A 24,890-nucleotide genomic window follows, 5' to 3' on the forward strand; every position below is an offset into this window, starting at 1 on the left:
GCAAGCCAGACTATGACTACTACTGCTACTTCCTCCTCCTCCTTTTTTTCTGGTTTTTCTAGACAGGGTTTCTCTGTGTAACAGCCCTGGCTGTCCTGGAACTCGCTCTGTAGACCAGACTGGCCTTGAACTCACAGAGATTTACCTGCCTCTGCCTCCTGAGTGCTGCGATTAAAGGCGTGCGCCAGACTTCTTGTCCAGGTTTCGTACAGAAGGTGGAGAGAGACCTCAAGTCTTTCTTACAGTGCACTTGCACACTGATGACAGTTTGATTTCAGGAAGGGGTTGAAGGAAGTCAGCAGCCTGCAGAGTTGTTGGGTTTGGAGAGTTTGTGGGGACAGGGAGATGGATGAAGAAGTCAGAGACAATTCAGGTCTGAGGTGTTACTTTTTGGAAGGTTGACATGCTAAGAGAAATCTCAAAAAGAAACATCCATACAACAGAGAGCTGTACTTAGGATCCTGGTAAAAATAAGTCTGGGTAGACACACACGTTCACCAGTCAAAGCTGGTGGATGGTAAGAAGTCTGTGTGTGAAGACAGAAGGATTTGAAGACAAAACTTGTACATCAGAGGACTGCTGGAGGGAAGAGGGACGCACTTTAAAATAGTTCCAAGACAAGTATGAAAGAGTTCGCCAGGCATGGTGGTGCATGTAACATTAGAGATGCAGGAGGATTGCTTTGAGTTCTGGGCCCTGGTCCACTCAGAGAGTGCTAGGCCAACCAGGGCTGAACACGGTGAAACCTTGTCTCAAAAAGAAAATAAGTAAAAAAAAAATTAAAAGTAAGTTCAGCAGCATCCACTGGAGTGGAAAGTCCCAAGAACAGACAAGAAAACACTTTCTTCCATGAGCTAACCCGTATTGCTCTATTCCTTTCAAATTATTATCCCATGTAAAGTATTTGACCCATAGAGATCACACTTCCTATGCAGTTTATGTTACTAAAAATGTTTCATTACTGTCTTTTTATGAGATTAGCAAATAACAAAAATGTCTTTGCAGCAATATTTAGAAGCGGGGACATACATTGTCTTGGAGATCCAGCTGGAAAAAGCCTTGGTTCCAAAGCGGATGCCAGAGGAGCTGGCCAGAAGGTGTGGGACACTTACTCCATTTGGCACAGTTTAGGAATGAAGAAGTCACTCACTCAGTTCTTCCCAACAAATGTATTTCCCTTGTCCTAAGCAACAGTGTTTTTGTGGTTTGTTTGTTTTTGTTTTTTAACAGATAGAGTTCATTCTATTATTGTTTCCTCATTGCAACATATCATTAATTTTTTTTTTTTTAGTTGACATGAGCAAGAAAGTATAAAACAGATTCCTACTGTTCTGTGACAGTATTTTCATACTCTGGTATCTGTCTGGGAGTCACTATAAAGCCTTACATGTATGTTGTGTGGGTGTGTATATTTGTGTCTGTGCTGTATACTGCGGCGTGCACACGTGTGTACATGTGCACTCACCCTGTGAGTGTGTGTAGACCAGAGGGCAGTATCAGCTGTTCTCCTCCGTCATTTTTACCTTGCTTTTTAAACATTACAGCCGAATCATTCTGCCTGTGCTTTGTTCTTGCTTCTTCAGTCCAACCAAACTAATATCTTTTCTGTTCCTCACGTGTGAGGCTCATTTTTTGTCACTGTCTGTTTTATTTTTGAGGCAGGCTCTCATTATGTAGCCCTAGCTGTCCTGGACTCACTATGTGAGATCCACCTGCCATGTGCTTCCTGAGGGCTGGGATTAAAGGCGAGAACCAAGCTTGAAGCTCATTTGCTACACTGGCCGCTGCTTTGCCTGAACCACCCCTATCCTGAATATCACGTGACCTTGCCCTTCCCTTCCCGGGGTCTCTGCCCAGAGAGCATGGTCTCAATGAGGCCTTTCCTGGGAAGGGTGCTCCCCTGCTGCACCAGCCTGGGCCCTGACTCAGCTCCGCCTCCCTGCACCATCCCCATCTGCTTCTCCTGTGTCTGTCATAGTGGTTTTCTTTCCCTACCAGAAGGGAAGCCCCACAGGCAAGGCTCTTGGCGTAGTTCAGCCCCACCCCCAGCCCAGGAAAGGCCCTGGTGGCCGGAAGGAACTCACTATATGTTCTGAATGAATTGATATATCATGTCTGGAGCGGGACCTAGAGGGCTGCCAGCAAGGTTAGAAGGAGCTCCTTTGCTGCACAGTGGTCCATGTCTTTATGTTTTCAGTCAGTAGCTATATTGCCCATTAAGACAGAGTGAAAGTTAGTGACCACTAACAGTCCTAGACAACGACTTAGGTCCTATTAAAGAACAGTTCCACAAGTGAAGAACTCACGGCAGTACACTCTGTTTTGGCAGGAATCTGAGACTGAGAAGGGCCACAGCTAGGTAGGGCAGATTCTGATTTGTCCTTCGCAGCTAGCTTCTTTCTTCTGCTTTACTGTATTTTCTTTCTGTTGTTTCTTTGTTTTGGAAATGGGCCCGAGAAGCCCAGACTAGCCTGGAACTTGCTATGTGACTGCAGCTAACCTTGAACTCCAATCCTCCTGCTTCCATCTGCCAAGTCCCCACGCCGGTCCTGGTAGAGTGAATAAGGTCTCCTGTAAAGGAAGGTCGGCATCTTGGCGCTTGTTGCTTTATAGTGAAGAGCTGTAAAGAAATGGGGCTGGAGGCCTGCCTCGGTGACTAAGAGCGCTGGCTGCTCTTCCAGAGGACCTGAGTTTGGCTCCCACATGGTGCTCACGACTGCTCTTAACTCCAGTTCTAGGGGGTCCAGTGCCCTCTTCTGTCCTCTTTAGATACTAGGCACATTTATAATCGCAGGCAAAGCACTCATGCATGTAGAATAAAAACAAGTAAATATTTATATTTTTATTTTGGTGTTTTTGAGGCAGGGTTTCTTTGTGTGGCACTGGTTGCTCTGGAACTCACTCTGTAGACTATCCTAGCCTCAAACTTACAGAGATGCCCCTGCCTCTGCATTCCAAGTGCTGGGATTAAAGGCATGCACTACTACAGCCTGGCTCAAACAAGTAAATCATACATATTTTATGTATGTCAGTAAATCATATCTGTATGTTCTCTTAGAACCTTATAGCATTATTGTAATTTAATATATTTTTCGGGGCTGGAGAGATGACTCAGTAGTTAAGAGTACTGATTGCTCTTCCAGAGGTCCCGAGTTCAATACCCAGCAACCACATGGTGGCTCACAACCATCTGTAATGAGATCTGGTGTTCTCTTCTGGCATAAAGGCATACATGCAGATAGAACACTCATATACATAAAATAAATAAGTAAATCTTAAACACACACACACACAATTTTCATTCTAGGTGGAAAGAAACTTAATTTTCCAAATCTGTGTCCTTTCAGAAACACAGACAGATATAATACCCATTATTTCCCAACCCTTAGTACAGAGGCCATTTAGTAATACTTTTAAAAAAGGTGTGAGGATAAGGTCAGGGCTGAAATGAGCACCTTCTTCTATCCTGTTCTAGGGTTCAGATCTTGGGATTTATTGATTGATTGATTGATTGGTTGGTTTTTCGAGACAGGGTTTCTCTGTGTAGCTTTGTGCCTATCCTGGATCTCATTCTGTAGACCAGGCTGGCCTTGAACTCACAGAGATCCTCCAGGCTCTGCCTCCTGAGTGCTGGGATTAAAGGCGTGTGCCACCACCACCACCACCACCACCACCACCACCACCAGGCCAGATCTAGGGTTTTGTGTGAGAGAGCACAGCCATGCTTAAGTGCAGGAAGGAGACAGATCTCGGATCTCCTCTACACGGCTCTGGGGAAATAGGAACAAGCACAGGCCTCGGATAACAAAGGTCTTGTTGTTTCTGTTGCCTTTTCCTGATGCAGGGTCAAGGAGATGATACCTCCCAGGCCACCTCTCACCCGCCGGACAGGAGGAGCTCAGAAGGCAGGTGTCCATGCCAGGGCGAAGCTGTGGGCATTTGAAGGCAGCATGAGGTCTTAGTGTGGCTTCCAGAGGAGGGGGAGAGCTCTTTGCTGCTTTCCAGGCTTTTGTTCAGTTCTGTTGTGACCAGTGAGTCACACACAGTGTGTAGTCTGGCTCAGTGGAAAAGGACGGTTTCTATAGCTCACGTGGTTGGGACTTCTAATCCATGGTCTGGGTCTCTTGAAGGCCGGTTTACGACCATCCGCTCTTTTCCCAGGCGGTGAGTGACTACCATGCGCAGATCAAGAGCATCTCCAAAGCCATTCTGGATGAATACCACCGAATGTTTGGGAAGCAGGTGGTCAAACTGGGGAGTGACGTGGACAGCGAGACCTTGGAGGAGCACAAGTGCCAGCTCAATTATGAGCTCAACTGCTCGGGAAAGTACTTCGCCTTCAAAGAGCAGCTCAAGGTGAAACGTGCATTCCTGTAATTATTTGACTGCCTGTGGCGCCCCTTTTGTACACACGTGTTCAGTAGTTTCTGCTAATGCTGCTCGGTTGAGTTCTCCGGGAGACAATGTGAGAAAAATGATGCTGCATTTATTCCAAATGCGAGCTGATCTTCACTTGAAGCTAGGCTGGACTTGCGATCAGACATCGCCCTCCACCAGCACTGGTTCTCCATATCTTTCCTTTAAGTCTCCTTGTCTGCAGGATTAAGAGCTGAGAGCTGGTGCTGCACATCTGCAATCCCAGCTCTGAGGAGGTGAAGGATCAGGAGTTCAAGGCCAGCCTTGGTTTCATAACAAGTTTGAGGCCAGCCTGGGCTATGATGAGGCCTTGTCAAAACAAACAAATGAACAAACAAAAACAAAACCCTAAAGCTTTTTTTAAAAAAAAAAACTAAAAGTCTTTTAAGATAGTGTAATGAATAATGATGGCTGGTATTCACTTTTAAAGCATTTTTTAGTTTTGGGGATGGATTATTTTTGAGCAACAAGAGATAATAACATTATCACATGGGGTTATTATTAGTATTAATACGATGAAAGTGTTTAGTATATAACCTGACTTAGGGAGGAAGAAAAAAACAGTAGCTGCCAGGCCATACCAACATGCTGTGCTTATATCTTATAATAATAATATTATTATTGTTATTACTGCCCACTGCCTGTGGTGTATGTGTTCTGAGATCCCCAGTAGGTGCTCAGTGATGGTTAATCATCAGCGCTGGTGGTGGCTCTGGTGACTGCCACAGCCACCACTGCCAGAGTTACAGGAAGCTGTATTAGGAGCGAAGGTGGGGGAGAGAGAGGGGAGCCAGACCTGGAGGGAGGGAGCAGAGCAGAGAGCAGAGAACAAAGAGAGAGGGTGGGAGTCTGTGTCCAGCTTTTTTTAAGATGCAGATTACGTGACCACACTGGCTGCACGGATGTAGTCGCCAGCACCTGCTGATGATGTATGGCCTAAGACCCTGAGGAGTGAGGGCAGGATCCTAACACTCAGCACTGTGGATAAGGAGCTAGGGAGATCGCTCAGCAGTTAAGAACACTAGCCTCTCTTCTGGAGGGCCCATTTGGATCCCAGCACCCACATGGAAGCTCATAGCCATCTGCAACACCAGTCTCAGGGAATCTGATGCCCTCTTCTGGCCTCTGTGGGCATCAGGCACATATGTGGTGCAAAGGCATATATGCAGACAATACACCCATACACATAAAACATAATATTTTAAAACTGTGGATATTACTGAACCTTGTATATTTTTCCTATGCGTATGTGACTATGATTTTTTTCACTTAAAACAAGCATTTTATGGCTTTTTTTTGGGTATATCCATGCTGCTGGCATCACTCATTGCTGGTGCTTTGGCCTTTATTAAGTTCATAAAGGCTGCTGGACCTTCATGCTGTGGTACTTGGCTGTCAATCTGATAACAACATGTCTACTGAGTCCTTAGGACATGGGTGCACTCTACAGCATGGAATGCTGAGCAAGCGGCACTTCATATCCAAGGAGCTGGATGTAGTGTGAGACTTGTGTATCCACCCAGAACAGCGCTCAACTTAAAGCTTATGAATTGTTTGTTTCTGGAATTTTCCACTTGTTTTCACACTGGAGTTGAGCATGGGTAACTGAAACCAGGGATACAGAAAGACTGCTGTATTTGTATAATTTTGTTTTTAGACAGGGTCTGGCTGTATAACCGTGGCTGCTTCTAATCATGGCTCTCTCCTGGCTTTGCCCCTCTAGTGCTGGCTTCACAGGCCCATGCCACCACACGCAGCTTTCTGTAGCATTCAGACTTGTGCTTCTGGTTCCTCTGTCCAGCTTCTCAATCACCGTCCAAAGTGTGGTGGCAATGCTGGAGCTGTGCATTAACTTAACAAGTGAGGAAACCGAGGTACCAAGATAGAAAGGAGGAGGCTGTACAGTGACAGTGTTTAAACCAGAATTCCATTCTCTAGCTCCTCAGACCCGAGTTTCCCCTTCCTCCCTTACAACAATCAGCTGCTGGGAAAGTCACAACTCTCAAACCTACTTCAAAGGGTTTCAGCTGCACGACCCTCTTCACATGGTATGAGTGCTGCAGGTCACCTGTTAGTGATGCTACAGAATCAAGAAAATCATTCCAACCCAGGCTTGAGCACATGCCTTCAAAACTAACATGTTGACTAGGGAGCCATTAGTGAACTGAGAGGGCCATGATTAACACAGGAGAAACTGACCATCACTTCATGTTCTGATGACCTGGTGGCTGATGCCCTAGAGATCTGGGTGTTAGCACACTGCTGAACTGCGTCACCAGAAGGCAATGTGTGTGTTTTGCAGCATGCAGTGGTAAAGATTGTGAGAGAGAAGTACTTGAAGACAACAGCATTTGAAAGCCAGGAGGAACTACAGACGTTTATCAGTGAGCTTTATGTGTTCTTGGTAGATCAAATGCATGTGGCCCTAAACCAGGTAAGTGTTTACAGCCAGCACCCACTCCCCTGGAGAACAGCAGGACTGCTTTTGAAACACTCCTGCCTTCTTGGCTTATTTTCTACCTTTAGTCAACAAACGCTGATGACAGTCTATTCTGTACAATGTACTGACCACACATTTGGAGGAGAAGGGACATGCTCTTTCAGTTTCCCAGGAAAATTTGTTCTCTAGCTTTCAAAAATGTCACACAGTACTGGAGAGATAGCTCAGCAGTTAAGATTACCGGGTGCTCTTCTAGAAGACACAAGTTTGATTCCCAGCACCCACATGGTGGCTCACAGCTGTAACTCTAATTCCCAAGGCATCTAAGCCCTCAGCTAGCCGGAGACACAGATGTGCATGCATCAAAATAACCAGGCACCTAAATAAAATAAAAAAATTTTAATGTGGCACAATTGTTAAATAAAAGCTATGGAAATTATGAAACAAAAAATTTATTTTGTTAATGTGCACAAGTCTCAATTTTCTTCAGGATAGTCAAAATAAGGAAAAAACTGTCTGGGTATCTTAAAAGTTATGTTTAAATTGTTACTGTGAAGATGATGGTAGCAATTAATTACACCTTTAAATTTTTAATTACATTTTATTTATTTTGTGTGTGCATTGTGGTGTCATGCACAGGCCGAGGTCCCTCTGGCTGTCATGTGGGTCCCAGGGACCGAATTCAGGTCTTTAGGATTAGCAGTCACTTCGTTCACCCACTGAGCATCTTGTCAGCTTAAAACCTGCATTTCAGTGACAGGTGCTCTTCTTTCTCCCCACTTGTCTGTCTGTGCCTGTATTTGTACAGCACGCTTCTCGACTGCTTTTGTGCATTCCTGCATGTAGTTAGTCGTTACTTGATGTGAACAGTGACGAAATCAGATCTTTTTGTGTGCGGAGTCTCTGGCCAGCTGTGCCGCTTCCTAACCTCTGACTTGTTTTCTCTTTCTTCACGGTTTGTCGTTCCTACCATCCGACCCTTCCTTTCACACACTTCAGTCTTCTTGGAATAGGTAAGACAGGAGAATACCGTCATGTAGGATTAAAAGAGCAGTCCTGCCTAGACACAGACTTGGGTGATACGTCGGATGTGTTTGGAAGATTCTTGACAGTTGACAGGAGATGAGATTTGCTGTTGCCTTCTGTGGCCAGGGAACCTTTGTCCAGGAGAGGAGAAACACAAAGGACGTAGATACAGTGATGGAGGCACATCTACAAGGCAGGGCGGAGCTCTGAGACGCTGGGACCTTTCAGCAAAAGCATCATAAAAGAGCTGTGGCTTGAGCTGGGCTTTCAGAGCTGCAGACATCTCCCGGTGGCTCCAGAGTGTTGAGTCATCAGTTCCTTTATAAGGTTTAGGAGCTCAAGAACATGGCCTATACCGAAACTTCCCAGAATTCAGGAGCAGAGGCTGAAGTTGTCTAGGGTTGGAAGAAGCAGGGTTTGAAGCTGGGGATCCATTCCTGATGAGGGTTTGGAAGGTATGGCAGGGTGGGGTGGGGTGGGGTGGGGGGTGGAGGCCTTGAATGCTACCCAAAGACAATGTACAAGGTCAGAGGAATTGGTCCAGCACTGGCTGCTCTTCCAGAGGAGCTGGGTTCAATTCCAGCACCTACATGGTGGCTCACAACCACCTGTCATTCCAGTTCCAAAGGACCTGATGCCCTCTTCTGGCTTCCACATGCTTGTACATGCTGCTCAGACATTAGCAGTCAAAACACACGTAGACATAAAATAATTTTGTAATTTAAAGTTTTTCCCATTATAGGAGCAATGAATTGAATACAATGAATACAGACTGGATATAGTTTGCTCGGGTTAATATCATACAGAAAACCACTCTCATAGCAGTTATGAAGCTGGGTTCAAGGTGATTTTAGTGATATTGTCTGGTAATTGCATAAGAGAAGAAGAGTTTTTTTCTGGAACTCATTCTGTAGGCCAGATCTTGAACTCACAGAGATCTGCTTGCCTCTGCCTCCTGAGTGCTGGGATTAAAGGCGTGTGCCACCACCCTGCAAGGATTCTTTTTTTTTTTCCCTGATTTTTCAAGACAGGATTTCTCTGTATAGCTCTGGCTGTCCTGGAACTCACTCACTCTGTAGACCAGGCTGGCATTGAACTCACAAAGATCTGCCTGCCTCTGCTTCCCTGAGTGCTGGAATTAAAGGCGTGCGCCACCACTGCCCAGCAGGATTCTTATTTGTTTGTTTGTTCATTTGTTTTTGGTTTTGTTTTTTTGAGGCAGGTTTTCTCTGTGTTGTTTTGATGCCTGTCCTGGATTTTGCTCTGTAGACCAGGCTGGCCTCAAACTCACAGAAATCCGCCTGCCTCTGCCTCCTGAGTGCTGGCCGCCACCGCTGCCACCACCACCACCACCACCACCACCACCACCACCACCACCACCACCACCACAACCTGGCCAGGATTCTTTTTTTTTTAAAAAAAGATTTCTTTATTTTCATTTTTTATGTGTGTCTTGCCTGCATGTGTGTATGGGCACCATTTGTGTGCAGTGCCCAAGGAGGCCAGAAGAGGGCAACAGGTCCCCTGAACCTGAGCTACAGACTGTTGTGAGCTGCAACCATGGGAAGTGAACCCAGGTCCTCTGCATGAAAATCCAGGACTCTACCTCCAAGCCATCTCTCCAGCCCTGAGTCAAATGTTCATAAATTTAAGGCTTAGTGACTGAGCTATTCATGGGCAAGGAACACGCATGAGTTGATTTGAGGGAGCAGTGGGCACTGGGGCTTGTCCTGAACAGTAGCACCAATGGGTCTCTGCTTACGAGGAGAGTAGTCTGAGTTCTAGATGAGGTTTGAGGAGTCGTGTGGTCAGAGACAAGGCTGCCTGAAACAACTGTGGGGAAGGAAAGGGACTAGGGCAGTAGACTCCTAGGAAACATCAGAGAGCATGGATGAGTGGAAGAGGGAGCAGTGAGGACAAGTGGAACCGGTAAGGAAGCGGGACAGTGTGGGGTGGCTGGAGCCAAGGAGAAAGGATTAAAAATAAAACAGAGCTACATTGTCCAGTACCTAGGACTCAAGACAAACAAACCTGAGGAATTTTCATTGTATTTGACGATAAAGAAGTTATTGTTAAGCTTTACATGAGAATTTCACTTACACTGGGAAGAGTCAACTAAAATTAATTGAGGAGTAAATACATAGATAGGAAATAATTCACATTCAAGAAGTTGGATATTGAGGGACAGAGGAAAAGAGAATCTAGAAATTATAGGGCTGCCCTTTTAAAAAAAATTTTTTTTAAGATATATTTATTTATTTATTATGTATACAGCATATATGACTGTAAGGAGAGCAGCTATGCAGCTTTGGTAAATGAAATGAGCAGATGGGGAAAGTCCAGCACTCAAGAAGCTGAGTGAGGCTGGAGGATAGCCATGAGGTGGAGGCCAGCATGGGCTTCATAGTGAGTTCTAGGCTTGCCTAGGCTACATTGTGCATTTCAGATTATCACGGGCTATCACATGAGGACCTGTCTCACAGAAAACAAACCAGAAGATTAGGTAAGTGGAGGAAAGTATTGTTAGGAAGTCCCAGACACACAACTGTGAAAGATACCCTAGGTTTGAAATGGAAGAATTAGACATGAAAAGGAGAACGCCTTGCCTGACTCTTCTTTGAGATCAAAAGGACAGAGCCATAAATGGAAACAGCTTAGGTGGGGAGTTGAAAGCTGAGGGTTTAGGCTGGAGATATAGCTCAGTGGTAGGGCATTTGCCTGGCATGTGATAGGTTCAATGTCCAATACCTTAAAAAAAGGGGGGGGGGTGCTTATCTAATGGCTTTGCTTTTCTTTGCTTTGCTTTTCTTTTCTATTCTTTCTTCCTTTTGACAAACTTTCACATAATCTAGGCTAGCCCTGAACTTGCTATGTGACCAAGGATGGCCTTGAACTGGTCCTTCTGCCCCCGCCTCTCAAGTGCCTACTGTGCTTAACCCAGCCTTTCTATTACTTCTGTGACATTGCTCCTTACTGAAACGATGGGACCTGGCCTGGTAGCTGGGAGCATGAAATCCCAGTTACCCAGGAGGCTGAGGCAGGAGGATCAAAAGTTCAAGACATTAATGGTCTACAGAGTGCATTCAAGACAAGTGTAGTCCTTCACTCATACATGAGTGCACATGTGCGTGCGCGCGCGCGCGCACACACACACACACACACACACACACACACATGCGTGTGCACACACACCCTATGGTCTCATTGGTATGTTATGACTGGATCTCGTATCTAGTTTCTTCTCATAAACCTTCCCACATATAATTGTTTCATTTGTTTGTTTACCATCGCAATGACAAGTCCATGCCGGATGATACCCAAGGCACCTCCGCAACCATTCACATCAGTAGTGAGCAGCTTCGACTCTTTGCATTTGAGGCAGAAGTCAACGAGAACTTTGAAATGGCAGCATTATATTATGAAGAGGTAGCTAAGCATCTCAGTGATGATTGTTATTATTTGTGAGTCTATGTAAAATGCTGGGTTTTTATTAACATCGAACTTGACCAGTGAAAGGGTAGACACAGATTAGTAGGACAGAGAGGGAGACCAAAAATATGCCCATATGAATAAGATTATTTGATGTTTTGTTTTGGTTTTGTTATTTATCTTTTTTTTTTTAAGACAGTGTCTCATTTATCCTAGGCTGATCTTAAATTCATTATACAGCCAAGGATGAACTTGAACTTCTCTTCTCCCTGCATCTACCTCCCCAATGTTAGGATCACCGCAGCACCCACAGCACCCACAGCACTCACAGTTCATATGGTACTGGATCTCTAACACAGGACCCTGAGCATGCTAGGCAAAAATTCTACCAAATACCCAGCCCAGGCTTTGGGATTTTGAGACAAGGTCTCTCTCTCTGTCTGTGTATCTCAGGCTGGCCTATGAGATCTGCCTATTTCAACCTCCCGAGTTCTATGATTAGAGGATTAAGCTATGTGCCCATAAGATCATTTAATTTTTTTAAACTTGTTTTTATTTTGTGTATGAGTGTTTTGCCTACAAGCAGGCATGTGTACCATGTGCATGCCTGGTTCATGTAGAGGCCAGAAGATGGCATCAGATCCCCTAGAACTGGAGTTACAAATGGTGAGCCACCATATGGGTGGTGTGATTCAAACCTGGGTCCTCTCTCATTTGAACCAAGAGCTAACCAATTTGGCTGGTATAGCTGGTCAGCTTGCTGTGAGACACAATGTCTGCAGTCCCCTGTCTCTGCCTCCCACCCTGAGATTACAGACAAGCTACTTCACCTATCTGGCTTCTACTCAAGTGCTGGGATCTGAATTCTGGTCCTCATACTCCATAATGAGTGTTGTCTCCCCAGCACCCAAGTCATTTGATTTTTGGGGAAGTTTACAGTACATTCAGTGTAGAAATGAGCTGTTTCAACAGATAGGAGTTGGCAGTCAGCATGCAAAATGAATGAACTTTGACCTGACTTCAAACATTTTGCCAAAATCAATGATAAATGGATAATTAATCTAAATGTAAAACATAGACCATCCAAAAGAAACATTGGAATAAATCTCCTTGACCAGGTCTTATGTAGAGAGTTCCTTGACAGGAGACCAAAGGACAGAAGGTCACAGGAAAAAGTGGTATCTGCCATCCCAGTACCAGAAGGCAGAGACAGTAGGACTGCTGTAAATTGCAACTCAGGAGAAACAGTATATATAAATATGAACATACATTTTTCAAACAACTTGATTCCAGAATTTAAGACTCTAAATGTAGCTAGGCGTAGAGGCTCTCCATTAATCCCAGGACTTGGGAGGCAAATGCAGGTGGATCTCTGTGAGTTCAAGGCCAGCCTGGTCTACAAAGTGAGTTCCAGGACAGATATGTAGTGAGACGTTGTCTCTTAAAAAAAAAAAAGACTCAAAATGCAACATTTTTGTAAAAGTATTTAGTGTCTGTTTTAACTACTTTGGGTACACTTACCAATGGAATTGAGGCCTACATAGTGATTCTGTGTTTAACTTTGAAAGGGTTTCCACTGGGAGTTTGACAGATTGCCCTTCACCTGTAGATTGCTCTTGGCAGCATTGATATCTTAACCGACTCTCCCATCCTAACCTGAACTCAGGCGTCCTTCCATTTATTCATGCTTTACCTCATGTCTTTAAACCGTGTTTGTTGTTCCCATTTACATGAGGCACTCCTTGGGTTTATAGATAACTGTGTATATCTGCCATCTCAAGATTATGGCAGTAATCACTAACTGTGATTAATGCAACATAAAGTGAGCCCTTAGTCCTATGGTATTGGCTGAATTTAGGAGTAAATCTCTTGAGGACTCAATTTTTAAGTCATGTCAATAATATTCTGACTATACACTCAAAGCTAGAGCAGTACTTCTGGGCATCAGGGTCCTGTGTGACTTTCATAACATATGGCACTTGTGGGACATTTACTGGGCTATATGCACAAAAAGTAGGGCTTAGTGCTGCAATGACCCTCTCCCTCCTGATACTCTGTGCACCTAGAGGTTGGTCCGTGAGCCCCAGAACCTGGATCACTGGCTGGATTATGGTGCCTTCTGCCTCCTCACGGAAGACATCACGAAAGCACAGGAGTGTTTCCGGAAAGCCCTTTCTCTGAATGAGAGTCATATTCACAGGTAGGGTGGAGGTCAATGAGTAGGAGCAGATAAGCTGCACCATGAGATTGTCTTGGCTCTGTCAAAGTGACATAGGACCGGACTGCTAACTGAGCTAATGGCTCTTCTCAGCTTGCTGCTCTGTGGTGTCCTGGCTGTCTTGATGGAGAACTATGAGCAAGCAGAAATTTTCTTTGAGGATGCTACATGCTTGGAACCTACCAATGTTGTTGCCTGGACTTTACTGGGTATGATGTGGATGTGGGCTTTCCTCCATCACAAGATTCTCTTTTTCCCTCTTTACTCTAGTGACTGAAGATCTAGGGTTTTTTAGCGGGGAAGGGAGTTCGAGACAAGGTTTCTCTGTGTAGCCCTGGATGTCCTGGATCTTGCTCTGTAAACCAAGCTGGTCTTGAACTCTCAGAGATCCATTTGCCTCCCGAGTGCTGGGATTAAAGGCGTCTGCCACCACTGTCCAGCTGGGATGCGGTTTTAAAACCCTAGTAAAGCAAATACAGCAGAGAGAAATGAAGTGTACCCATTCTTCACCTGGGATGGTGAGAGGTTAGCCCTTTACCTCAGCTTCTTTATTCCCTCAGGGTTGTTCTATGAAATTCAGAATAATGATATCCGAATGGAAATGGCATTTCACGAGGCCTTCAAACAGCTTCAGGCACGGACCCTCCAAACAAAGCCAAAGAGCACTGGTACCCTGGAGAATGTTGACGTGGCGGCCGCTGGGGTGAAAAGAGAGCACAGTTTTGGCCCTTGGGGAACCCTCCATGATTCTGCCACAGTCATCAAAACAGAGGGCCTAACAGGTGGGAGTGGACTGTGGAGATGGGATGTGGCCATTGGAAACTCACTGACCTATGGAATAGGACCTGGTACAAAGGCCTCGAACTCACAGAATCTGCCTGCCTCTGCCTCCCAAGCACTGGGATTAAAGAAGTGTGTCACCACTGCTCAGTTGCTGTAATTTTTATTTGAACTGTATTAAAATTAGAGATTAGCTGAGGGATAATTAACATTTATGTTAGCCTCTTCTGTCCTGTGTGTCGATGATGTCTCCACTCACTAGGTTTTCTTCTTTGTCTTTTCCTAAAATGTTAACACTTTATCTAATACGGCTTTGTTTGGTAAACAAAATTTCTAGTCATTTCTAGATTCCAGACAATATTTATTGAATTTGTATGTGGAGTCCTTGTTCCCTTCTTCTTCACTCTAATGAATTAATGGTTTTTATTGTTCTTTAAAATATGACTGTGAGCTGGGTGGGGATCCATATTGTCAGTCCCAGAAGTTGGGAGGCAGGGACAGGTAGGTCTCTGAGTTCAAGGCCATCCCCATGTATAGAGTGAGTTCTGGAGCAGCCAGGGCTACACACAGAACACTCTGTCTTGAAAAAACCAACCAACCAACCAAACACATATATAACTGACATCATCCACCAATCAACATAGTTTCATCTTCTCCCTGCCAATGCTCATGTCAATATCTTTTTTAAATGTTTTGCCTTATCTTTAATTGTATGTGTGCATGTGTGTCTAGTCAGCAGTTCATGCACGTGAGTACAGGAACTTGTGGAGGCATGCAAGCCCCTGGAGCAGGAGTTCTAGGCAGCTGGGAGCCAAGCTCAGGCCACCTCTCCATCTCCCACATTATCTTTTAATTTCCTCCAATATTGTCACAATTTTCCCTTTTCTCTCTAAATATTCATCATTCATTACGTTGCAGTTCCTGTGTAATTTCTCAGCTTTCATCTCTTACGTGTCTGAAGTTACTGGTTTTGTTATTTCCCTCTGGAACATTACCAAGAGTTTCTTGTTATTGTTGCTCTTCAGGGATCAGACCCAGGAGCTCCCACCTGCTGACTCCTCATCTCACCACGGAGCTGCACCCCACGCCCCAAGGTTCTTTGCTGTTTTACTTGTTATTGTTTGTGTCCTTGTCTTGGCGTTCCTCGGATGTGGTCTCTTTTTTCCTCTCTTCAAAGTTGGAAGTATTTTATGGGGGCGCATTTCCTTCTCCCGCCTTTATTCTCCGGGTTCATGTCTTCCCAGATCTTACACATTCATTTCATTGTCTGCTTTTGTAAATTGTTCTCTGCTCACTTCCTGCTGAGCACTGACAGAAGAGGCCTGCCCCTTGAGGGCCTCACTGTTGTCTGAGCTGAACCTTTCTTCTCCTGTGAGTTCTTGAGGTTGTGGACCTAGCAAGTGACTTCTGTGACTGTGCTGTATGACATCACCATGCCTGGGACTGAGGGTACTGAGGTCAAAGAGGTGGGAAGTGTTTATAGTCTCTGTTCACTATGCTCACACTCTGCCTGTTTATTGTTTGCACACATTCTCTCCTATAACCTTCCAATGCCGGAAAGAGGAAGTTCCTCTTCATCAAATTCTGATCTGTTTAGGACCAAGCACTGTGTTGTCCAGTCTAGACGAGTTTGTTGAAGAATCATCTAAGGCACAGTCTGAGACACAAGAACCAATAACGACTTTACAACCTCTGGAGCCTTCTCTTGCCCAGAAATCATCCAATGCACTATTAAAAGAGCTAACATTGAAAAAGGGTAAGTAGCAGTTGAGATTTCCACTGGAAAGAGGGATGTAAACAGACAGAAGAGCTCAAAGACTCCTTAGGAGTATGATTGTGGGGACCCTGATGTGTTTGAAGTTAGTTATACTGACCACACTTCTTCACATTAGTCTGGGATCTGAAATCCAAGCTCTGTGCTGGGATTGCTTTGATAAGTATGGATTTTAATTTTATTTTGTTCACACAAGTATCTAATAGAACTGTGATTTTCCCATGAGTCTTCATTTTCGGAATATCTGTAAGTTGTGTTTCAACCTCTAAGGAGGTCTGAATACTTGTTGAAATTAATTGGTTAAAGTGTGTGTGTGTGTGTGTGTGTGTGTGTGTGTGTGTGTGTGTATGCTGCACATGTGCACTCGTGTGTGCATGTGGAAGCCAGAGGCCAGCACCAGGTGTCTTAGTCACTGTCCACCTTGTTTTCTGAGACAAGGTCTCACTGTTTCAGCTGCCCTGGCTGGCCTGAGTGCAGGGATCTGCTTGGTTTTGTGTTGCTTGTGGTGGGATTCCAGTGAAACGCCCACACCTGGCTTTTTCCATGGATGATGGAAGTCAGAACTCAGGCCTTTACTGACTGAGGCATTTCCCCTTTTAAATGGTTTCCAAAGCCCTTTCCTTCGGCTGGGACTTGCCTTTAGAACCACTCGGCTATTGACCTTGCAGCACTTGGAGTCTGCCTTCCGCATCATAGCCAGAAAGAGTCTATTGTTTCCCAGACTCTGGTCTTTATCCCATCTGAGATCAGAATATTATTCTCTGTACCTTGTTAATATGTCTGAGCTTCTGGCATTTCCTATTTGCATCTGGTCTTCTATCCTGTTCATCTATTTCCAGAAACATCAAAATGTCAAGACTCCTCAGCCTTTTTACATTCTACCCCTCATGCTATTCCCCAAGCTCCTACCACAATCTTCATGGAGACCATTCGCTTCTTGATGAAGGTCAACGCTGTGCAGGTCAGAATGTTTGGGAACAAGAACATAGATGGAGGGTTTTAGAGAGCTATGTATTCTATCCATAGCAGTGTCTTGCAAGCTTAAATATGCGGGAAGCAGAAGCCAAACACACTTTTTTGGGCTGGGGATTGAGCCTGGAGCCTCCTACACATTCCACACTGAGCTGTACTGCTAATTCCTTAAATGTACTTTTAAGGGCATTTCTTAGCCAAATGTAAGGAATATTCAGACACCAATCACTCTCTGCAGATGCTATCAGCAACCCTCACTGAGAAATCTGTTCCCCGAAGAGTGCCAACTGAACGAAGTCAGATCTAAGTTTGACTGTAGCCTGACCTCTTCCTTTTAAAAATATTTTTATGTTTACTTATGAAGAGATCCATGCACGTAGAGGTCAGAGGACAATTTGCATAAGTCAGTCTTCTCCTCTTACCACGTGAGTTCTGGGGATCGAACTCAGCTATTTTGGCTTGACAGCAAGTACCTTTATCCCCGAGCATTCTTCTTAGCCCTGAGCTTTTTTCTTTTAGGAACTTAGAAGTGTTAGAGGTTCATAGGCACCTCATTATACCTCTTTTACCATCCATGTCCTGAAAACAGATACACAGGGCTATGTGAGAAAGGGTTAGAAATATTAAATTATTTTAATGATAAAACTAGGTTATAGGTTTGGCAAGATGGCTTAGTGGGTAAAGGGGCTTGCCACCAAGTCTGATGACTTGAGTTGCATCCCTGGAACCCACATGAAGGAAGAAGAGAGCCAACTCCTGTGTGTTACTCCCTTAGCTCCACATGCACAACGTAGTATTATGCATGCAACCCTGCCCCCTCACCCTACCACCATACATACACAGACATTTTTTCCAAATGTACTCACCCACATAGTCACAGGCAGAGCAGCTGGGGATGCAGCCTTCTTCCCAAAGAAGACTTCTATCCAATAAGCACATGCTCATACAAGGGGAACTCATGAGCAAGTAGTGGGAGGGAGTGTGAGCTACAGGTACAGGTGGAGTTGACCCTGATCCTGCAACACATGCCTCACTTGAGGGCAGCAATCTCAAGAAAGGGCAGCAATTAGGAACTGGGTGGGATTGGACCACATTAAACAGGAACGCTTCCCAGCGGGAACAGGCTCTCTCCTCAATGAATAAATCCTATCTACTGGGGTCAGAGCACCAGGGGGCAGGTAGAGCTAATGGGCTTCAGTACCAAAGGCTGAACCGACTAAGAATGGACTGTGAAAGCTGAGAGGGTCCACGTCTGCTTTGCAAGCACACCTGCACCAAATCTGCAGGTCATTTAAACTGAGGGCTGGGGAAGAGCCTCAAGTGCACTGGAAACGTACATGTTTAGTGGTGTGGCAAAACCAGGCGTTTATGTTTGTGCAATTCCGAGTCTTAGCATTTCAGAAAGGTGGGTTTTGCCTCATTATGAGTTCCCTTAAAATGTCAACAGTTTGAAAATGTTGCTTCCTGTATAAGTGGGATGGCTGATGAAGTGCCTTTGCCTGTACCTAATAAAGACAGTCTAACTCTCGGGCCGATGACCACCAGGGCAAGCACCGTGCAGGGTTGCGATGTGTTCACTTGGAAATGTTGATATTCACTGGCTGAATAGCTGTTACTAGAACATGAAGTACCGAGTGTGAGATTTGCCCCTGTCCCTTTGCCACTGACAGTGGTCATTTACTCCATAAGACGCCCTCACTGTTGACCACTGGAGCCAGACTCCCTCCACCCTGTAAGGCTGTGCAGCTCACACAGCAGTCATTTTTACCTTCTTTATCATTGGGTTTCCTTGCAGTTTGTGCACAGAGTGCTGGCACACGAGCTGCTGTGCCCTCAAGGAGGACCCAGTTGTGAATATTATTTGGTTCTGGCCCAGACACACCTTCTCAAGAAGGACTTTGCCAAGACAGAGGAGTACCTTCAACAAGCAGCTCAGATGGACTATCTGGTAAAGCCTCTTGAGTGGGAGAAGGAAGGGTGGACAGGTGTTGATAAAGAGAGGTGAAAGCAGGGCACCACAGTGTGTGTCTCAGCTGCTCGGGGCTTGAGCCCAGGAGTCTGAAGTGGGTATGGGCAGCATGACGGGACTCTGCCTCAAATAAATAAACAATGTCTCAGTGCCATACCACAGGGAGATTTCTGGTGTGTGTGTGTGTGTGTGTGTGTGTGTGTGTGTGTGTGTGTGTGTGTGTAACAGTTACACTTGGGTTTGTTTTTCTGAAGTAATCATGAGTTTTACAAAGGGTAAAGAGAATAGACAAGGCGGGCATTTAGCAGAAGTGGCTCCTTATTTCCAGTTTCCAGACTTCTTTTCGCTCCTAATAGTATTATCCTGATTACAGTAGAATGTCCGTCTTAATAGTTACCCCTGAAGACAAAATGGCTTTGAAGAATCAAAAAATGAGAACAGACCTAGGAAAATACTCCCCAGTGTGACGAAAACAGCTCTTTCGGTATGCTCTTAGAAAAAAGAAGAACTGCTGAGGGACCTGTGTGGTGGGGCCTGTGCCTTTAGTCTCAGCACGGCAGAGGCAGACGGATCTTTGTAAGTTTGAGGCCAGCCTGGTCTATAGAGTGAGTTCAGAGTTCCAGGACAGCCAGGGCTACACAGAGAAACCCTGCCTTAAAAAACAAAACAAAACAAAACAAAACCAAAAAGAATTGCTGAAGGATGATTGAAAAGCCGGCCAGTGGTGGTGCATGACTTTAATCCAGCACTCAGGAGGCAGAGGCAAGCGGGTCTCAGTAAGTTTGAGGCCAGTCTGGTCTACAGAGTGAGTTCCAGGACAGCCAGAGCTACAGAGAGAAAAAAGCAAAAACAAAAACAAAAAACAACCAACAAATAAACAAAAAAGAGAAGTGGACTGATTTAAATTTAAATGTTAAACAAAATTCATTTGAGACTTAAATACCACATCACCCTGCATGTTCCTTATCTGCTTCCTCAGAACCCCAATGTCTGGGGTGTGAAGGGCCATCTCTATTTTCTGAGTGGAAATCATGCTGAGGCCAAAGCATGCTATGAGCGAACTATTAGTTTCGTAGTAGATGCTTCTGAGATGCACTTCATCTTCCTCCGACTGGGACACATCTACCTGGAAGAGAAAGAGGTAAGAGGAGAGAGGGTCGGGATCTGCTAGTAGCGGCTGTGGAGAAATGTAGCTCAGCACCGCCACCTAGAGGAACCCGAAGTGCTCACCTCTGCCCTCCCTCACTGTCACTGCCCTCCACTCCACCTGCTTTTTAGGGACCTTCACTTGAGGTAAAACCACACTGCACAAAAGAGCTCAGGACAGGTAAGAATGAAGCCAAGTTGGGGAATTTACTAAGTAGAGACACAGAATAACATAGCATTTAGCTAAACATGAGTGTGTTGGGGGGAACTGACTTAAGAGCAATACACATCCAAAATGGGTGTGGGCTTCTCAAGAGCTCATTCTGGATGTCTTCACAATACCCATATGTATGATTCTGAGCTGTAATTTAAAAGGAGCTTTAAAGATTAAGCAAGTTTTTAAAAAATCATAACTGTAAAAATTGTGGGTTGTAGGGCTGGAGAGATGGTTCAGTGGTTAAGTGGTTAGCACATGGCACACACTCATACACTCATATATACATAACCTCTTGCAGAGGAACCCAGTTTGGTTCCCAGCACCCACATAATAGCTCACAACTATCTACCAGGAGATGTGTCATGTTTGATTTCCATGGGCTCCCGCATGCATGTGGTGCACAGACACATCCAGGCACACACACACACACACACACACACACACACACACACACACACAAGTATTTTTAAAACATGAGCTGGCTTATGAAACTTAAAGAATTTCCTTTTGGAAATTTTGCTTGAGAGAAGGCTCAGCTGTTGAGAGTTTATACTACTCTCCCAAGGACCCAGGTTCACTTCCCAGACCCACATCAGGCAGCTCACAACCACCTGTAACCCCAACTTCAGAGGATCTGAGTCCCTCGTGAGGCATCCACGGGTACCAGCAGACACATGATATGTACTCATACATGTAAATAAACATTTTTAAAAGAAATCTTTAAAGAACTTCCTTTTTCAGGCTACAAAGATGGTTCAGTGGTTATGAGTGCATTCCTAGTGCCCACATCAGGCAACTCAAAACCTGCCTGTAACTCTAGTTCCAGGGGACCTGACATCTTTAGCCTGCACAGGCCACAACTCACATACACATACTCACACATAAAGTGATTAAAAATGAGATAAATCTTTTTTTTTTTCTGAGTTTTTGAGACAAGGTTTCTCTGTGTAGCTTTGTGCCTTTCCTGGAACTCACTCTGTAGCCCTGGTTGGCTTCAAAATCACAGAGATCCGCCAGCCTCTGCCTCCCAAGGGCTGGGATTAAAGGCGAGTGCCACCACCACCACTGCTGGCTATGGTCCATTGTTTTAGGCACCTTTGTCTTTAGGGAGAGCAGCACTATCTCTGCAGGTGATTTCCATTTCAGCAGCTTTGTGGAAAACTCTGACTTCCAGGCAGGTTCTAGAACAGGGAAGTTTCTTTCCTTCCCATGTCTCCTTGATTTTTCCTATTCTCCTGTCCTGCTTCGCAGCCATCCTAAAAAGAGTCACATGATCATGACACCTTTATACCAATGTAAAGTGATTTGTTCAGCATTAGCTACCTAGTAACTAGTGTAGGAATGAGAGTCTGGTATTTTCCACTGTGCTATTAAAAATTATTATGAACTTAATGAATGTTATTTTAATTAAATATTGTATTAATACTAATGGGAATTTTATTTGAGGTAATAGAAACATTCTTAGCTTGACTTACCTAACAAAAAAACATGTCCTGGGACTCAAAACAACATCTCCAAACTTCATTCCCAATACAGAGGATTAGATCTAATCTAGTTTATGCTAGTGCCCATCCTCTTGGGCACTCTAACCTGACCCTTTAGCTGTCCCCTGGGGTCTTTTAGGAATTACTCCTAGGGCCTTTGCAGTGGGGCCAGGCAGGAAGAGGTTTGCTATTGTAGAAAACTTCAAATACATGCAAAGTAAAGAGGACAGGAGAAGAAGCCACCGGGACCCACATGACGGCTGTCACCACCTGTCGCAGGTGTTTTGTCTTCATCCTTCCCTTCTCCACCTGTAAATGTCAGCTTTTATTTAATATTAACCGACAGGAACAGGAACTTACAATGCTCAATAATGTACACGGGAAGGCTGAGCCAGGGCTGAGGGAAGTAAATCCCAGCAAGTATCCCAGCCCTGCTGCAGTGAAGTAAATAAGGAGACACTTTCTAATGCTGTTGCAAGCTGCGTCTTCAAGGCACCAACTGACCTCGTGGTTACTAGGCAATCAGTTCCCAGGCTAAATGCTCAAGGTCAGCTGTAGATACAAGACAAGAAATAAGCCGCTGAGTCCTACTTTTTTGGAAGTTTCATTTTGGAAATGGTGTCTTGCCGAGTGTGGCAGTGTGTGCCTATGGTCCCGGCGCCCAGGGGCTCAGGTCACAGGATTGCTTGAGCACAGAACTTTAAAGTCAACCTGGGGAAAATACCAAGGTCTTGTCTCAAAACAAACAACAAAAAGAAACAATGGGCTAGGGATATAGTGAAGTTGGTTAAGCGCGTGTCTGTCAGGAATGTGGCCTTGGGATCCATCCCCGGCACCACAAAAACCTGGGTGTGGTGGCAGATCCCTGTAATTCCAGGTTTCAGGAGGTAGAGGTTGGAGAATCAGCTATTGAAGGTTATCCTGAGTTACGCAGCAAACTCGAGGCCAGTCTGGGCTATATGAGATCGTGTCTCATCCTCACCCACACTAAGAAAAAGAAATGGCATCTTATGCTACAAAACTGGCCTTGTATTTCTGGCTTCAAATTATCCTCTGCTCTCAGCTCTTAGAAGCCGAGTAGCTGGAATTCTGTGGCACCTTTAGACTTTTCTGACAGGAGAGCAGGTTCTCAGAAGTACCAGAGGCTCAATGTCTGTCATCCCACCACATGATGCCACTTCTGGCTGAAAAGATGTAGTCCATGAAGTCTAGACAGAATTCCCATAACCACTGTGCTTGCCCAGAATCCAGTGTATGTCCCGCCCTCATCTTTGGATCTGCCCTTTCATATTGGCTTCCTCATCTCTTCCCTGTTCTCTTGCTCTTCTAAAGTGTCCATGAAAATATAATCCAAGGACTCACTCAATTTCAGATTACTCTGGAGCAAAACTGTGAAGAAGCTCATGGTTACCTTAGCAACATGGTGTTTGAAGCTCAATGGTACTTTCTTTTGACAGTATGAGAAGGCAAAGAGTATCTACATGCAAGTCTGTAAGAGATCACCTTCATGCCTGACTTGGCTGGGACTAGGAATTGCCTGTTACCGGGTAAGAGGACAGAGGTCAGATACCAGGCCCTGATTCCTTGGTCCTCTAAGGATATTGTGGGGGTTTGTGATGATGGTGGGATGGCAGTCTGCTCTAATATATATATTTATAACAAAAATAAAAACAAAACTGTTCATCAAGTTGCTCATGAGGCCAGGCCGTGGTGGTGCACGCCTTTAATTCCAGCACTCTGGAGGTAGAGGCAGGTTGATCTCTGTGAGTTCGAGGCCAGCCTGGTCTACAAAGCCCAGGACAGCCAAGACTGTTACACAGAGAAACCCTTCTCAAAACAACAGCAGCAACAACAACAAAACAAAAAGAAAAGAGCACTGGCTGCTCTTTCAGAGGACCCGGTTTCAATTCCCACCACCCACATGGCAGCTCAACTGTCTGTAACTACAGGTCCAGGGAACCTAACACCCTTACACGGTCATGAATGCAGACAAAACACCAATGCACATAAAATAGAAATAAACTAAATGAAAAAAGAAAGAAAAAAAAACCTTAGGAAAACCTAGCATGAGAAATCTGAGATATAAACAGACAGAAATGAGCTCCCAGGGCCTCACAACCAGCTATGGCGTCAATGATTTCCTTTTAGCTTTTTATCATGGCCAGTTTAAAATGTCCGTAGTCATCAAGAGCAGAAAATACCTCCCACTTTGCCCTGCTTTGGCAGCCATTAGCTTTAGGTCATCACTGTCTTCATCTTTGCTTCAACATTTCCCTCTGGAGTCTTTTAAAGCAACTGTTGGACATGGCTCATCTGCTAATCTGTTAACATGGTCAGGCCTGAATCTAGTTCCTGTCTTGCCCAATGCCAGGGATGGGATTCTCACATACCTAGGGTAGTCTCAAACTCATTTTGTAGCTGGATGACCTTAACCTCCTCATCTTCCTCCCGTCCCTACCCACTAAGGCTGTGCGGTTGTTGATGTCTATCGTGTTCACAGAGTCCCTGCCTGAGGCTGGCAACAGAACCTTTGACCCCATCATTCAGGAGGTAGAAGCAGAGGCAGGTGGCTCTCTATGAGGTCAAGGCCAGCCTAGTCTACACAGCAAGTTCCAGGCCAGCCAGAGCTACAGAGAGACCTTGTCTCAAAAAAAAAAAAAAAAGAGATTGTTTTTTGTGTGTGATGTACTCAGTCACACCCATACCGTTGTAGTTAGTCCTTTCTCTCTCTTGATCTTGTGCATCTAAGGAACTTCTTACCCTTCGTGGTCCACTGTTGTGACATTTCTTCTCTGAGGCTATCCTTCAGTGTCAGGGTAGATCTGGTAATGTTTTTCTTTGTCTCACCTCTAGATCATGAGTGTGCTTTTACTATAGAAATATTTATTTTGTAATAGAACTGTTTGTGCATTGGATTTTTCATTATTTTTTGTTTTTGGTTTTTCGAGACAGGGTTTCTCTGTAGCTTTGGAGCCTGTCCTGGACTCGCTCTGTAGACCAGGCTGGCCTCGAACTCACA

At 44.9% G+C, this 24,890-nt stretch overlaps 1 protein-coding gene across 5 annotated transcripts in view; it reads left to right on the forward strand.

Annotated features, from left to right (window-relative positions):
- Cfap70 (cilia and flagella associated protein 70) overlaps window positions 1-24,890 on the forward strand; it is a 63,146-nt gene that overhangs the window by 36,568 nt on the left and 1,688 nt on the right. For 3 of the 5 annotated variants that reach the window (XM_036199257.1, XM_036199260.1, XM_036199262.1), the window contains 14 exons: window positions 1,006-1,097; window positions 3,845-3,905; window positions 4,162-4,356; window positions 6,719-6,850; window positions 11,183-11,308; window positions 13,378-13,511; window positions 13,623-13,738; window positions 14,090-14,311; window positions 15,335-15,403; window positions 15,907-16,065; window positions 16,923-17,044; window positions 18,851-19,003; window positions 20,004-20,165; window positions 23,329-23,418. In XM_036199257.1, coding sequence (XP_036055150.1) covers window positions 1,006-1,097; window positions 3,845-3,905; window positions 4,162-4,356; window positions 6,719-6,850; window positions 11,183-11,308; window positions 13,378-13,511; window positions 13,623-13,738; window positions 14,090-14,311; window positions 15,335-15,403; window positions 15,907-16,065; window positions 16,923-17,044; window positions 18,851-19,003; window positions 20,004-20,165; window positions 23,329-23,418 — 1,833 coding nt within the window. The remainder of the gene's footprint in view (window positions 1-1,005; window positions 1,098-3,844; window positions 3,906-4,161; window positions 4,357-6,718; window positions 6,851-11,182; window positions 11,309-13,377; window positions 13,512-13,622; window positions 13,739-14,089; window positions 14,312-15,334; window positions 15,404-15,906; window positions 16,066-16,922; window positions 17,045-18,850; window positions 19,004-20,003; window positions 20,166-23,328; window positions 23,419-24,890) is intronic. The other 2 variants (XM_036199259.1, XM_036199258.1) reach the window with 2 other exon arrangements.

This window comes from Onychomys torridus, chromosome 9 (genome assembly GCF_903995425.1).
Source record: "Onychomys torridus chromosome 9, mOncTor1.1, whole genome shotgun sequence".
Classification (NCBI taxonomy): domain Eukaryota; kingdom Metazoa; phylum Chordata; class Mammalia; order Rodentia; family Cricetidae; genus Onychomys; species Onychomys torridus.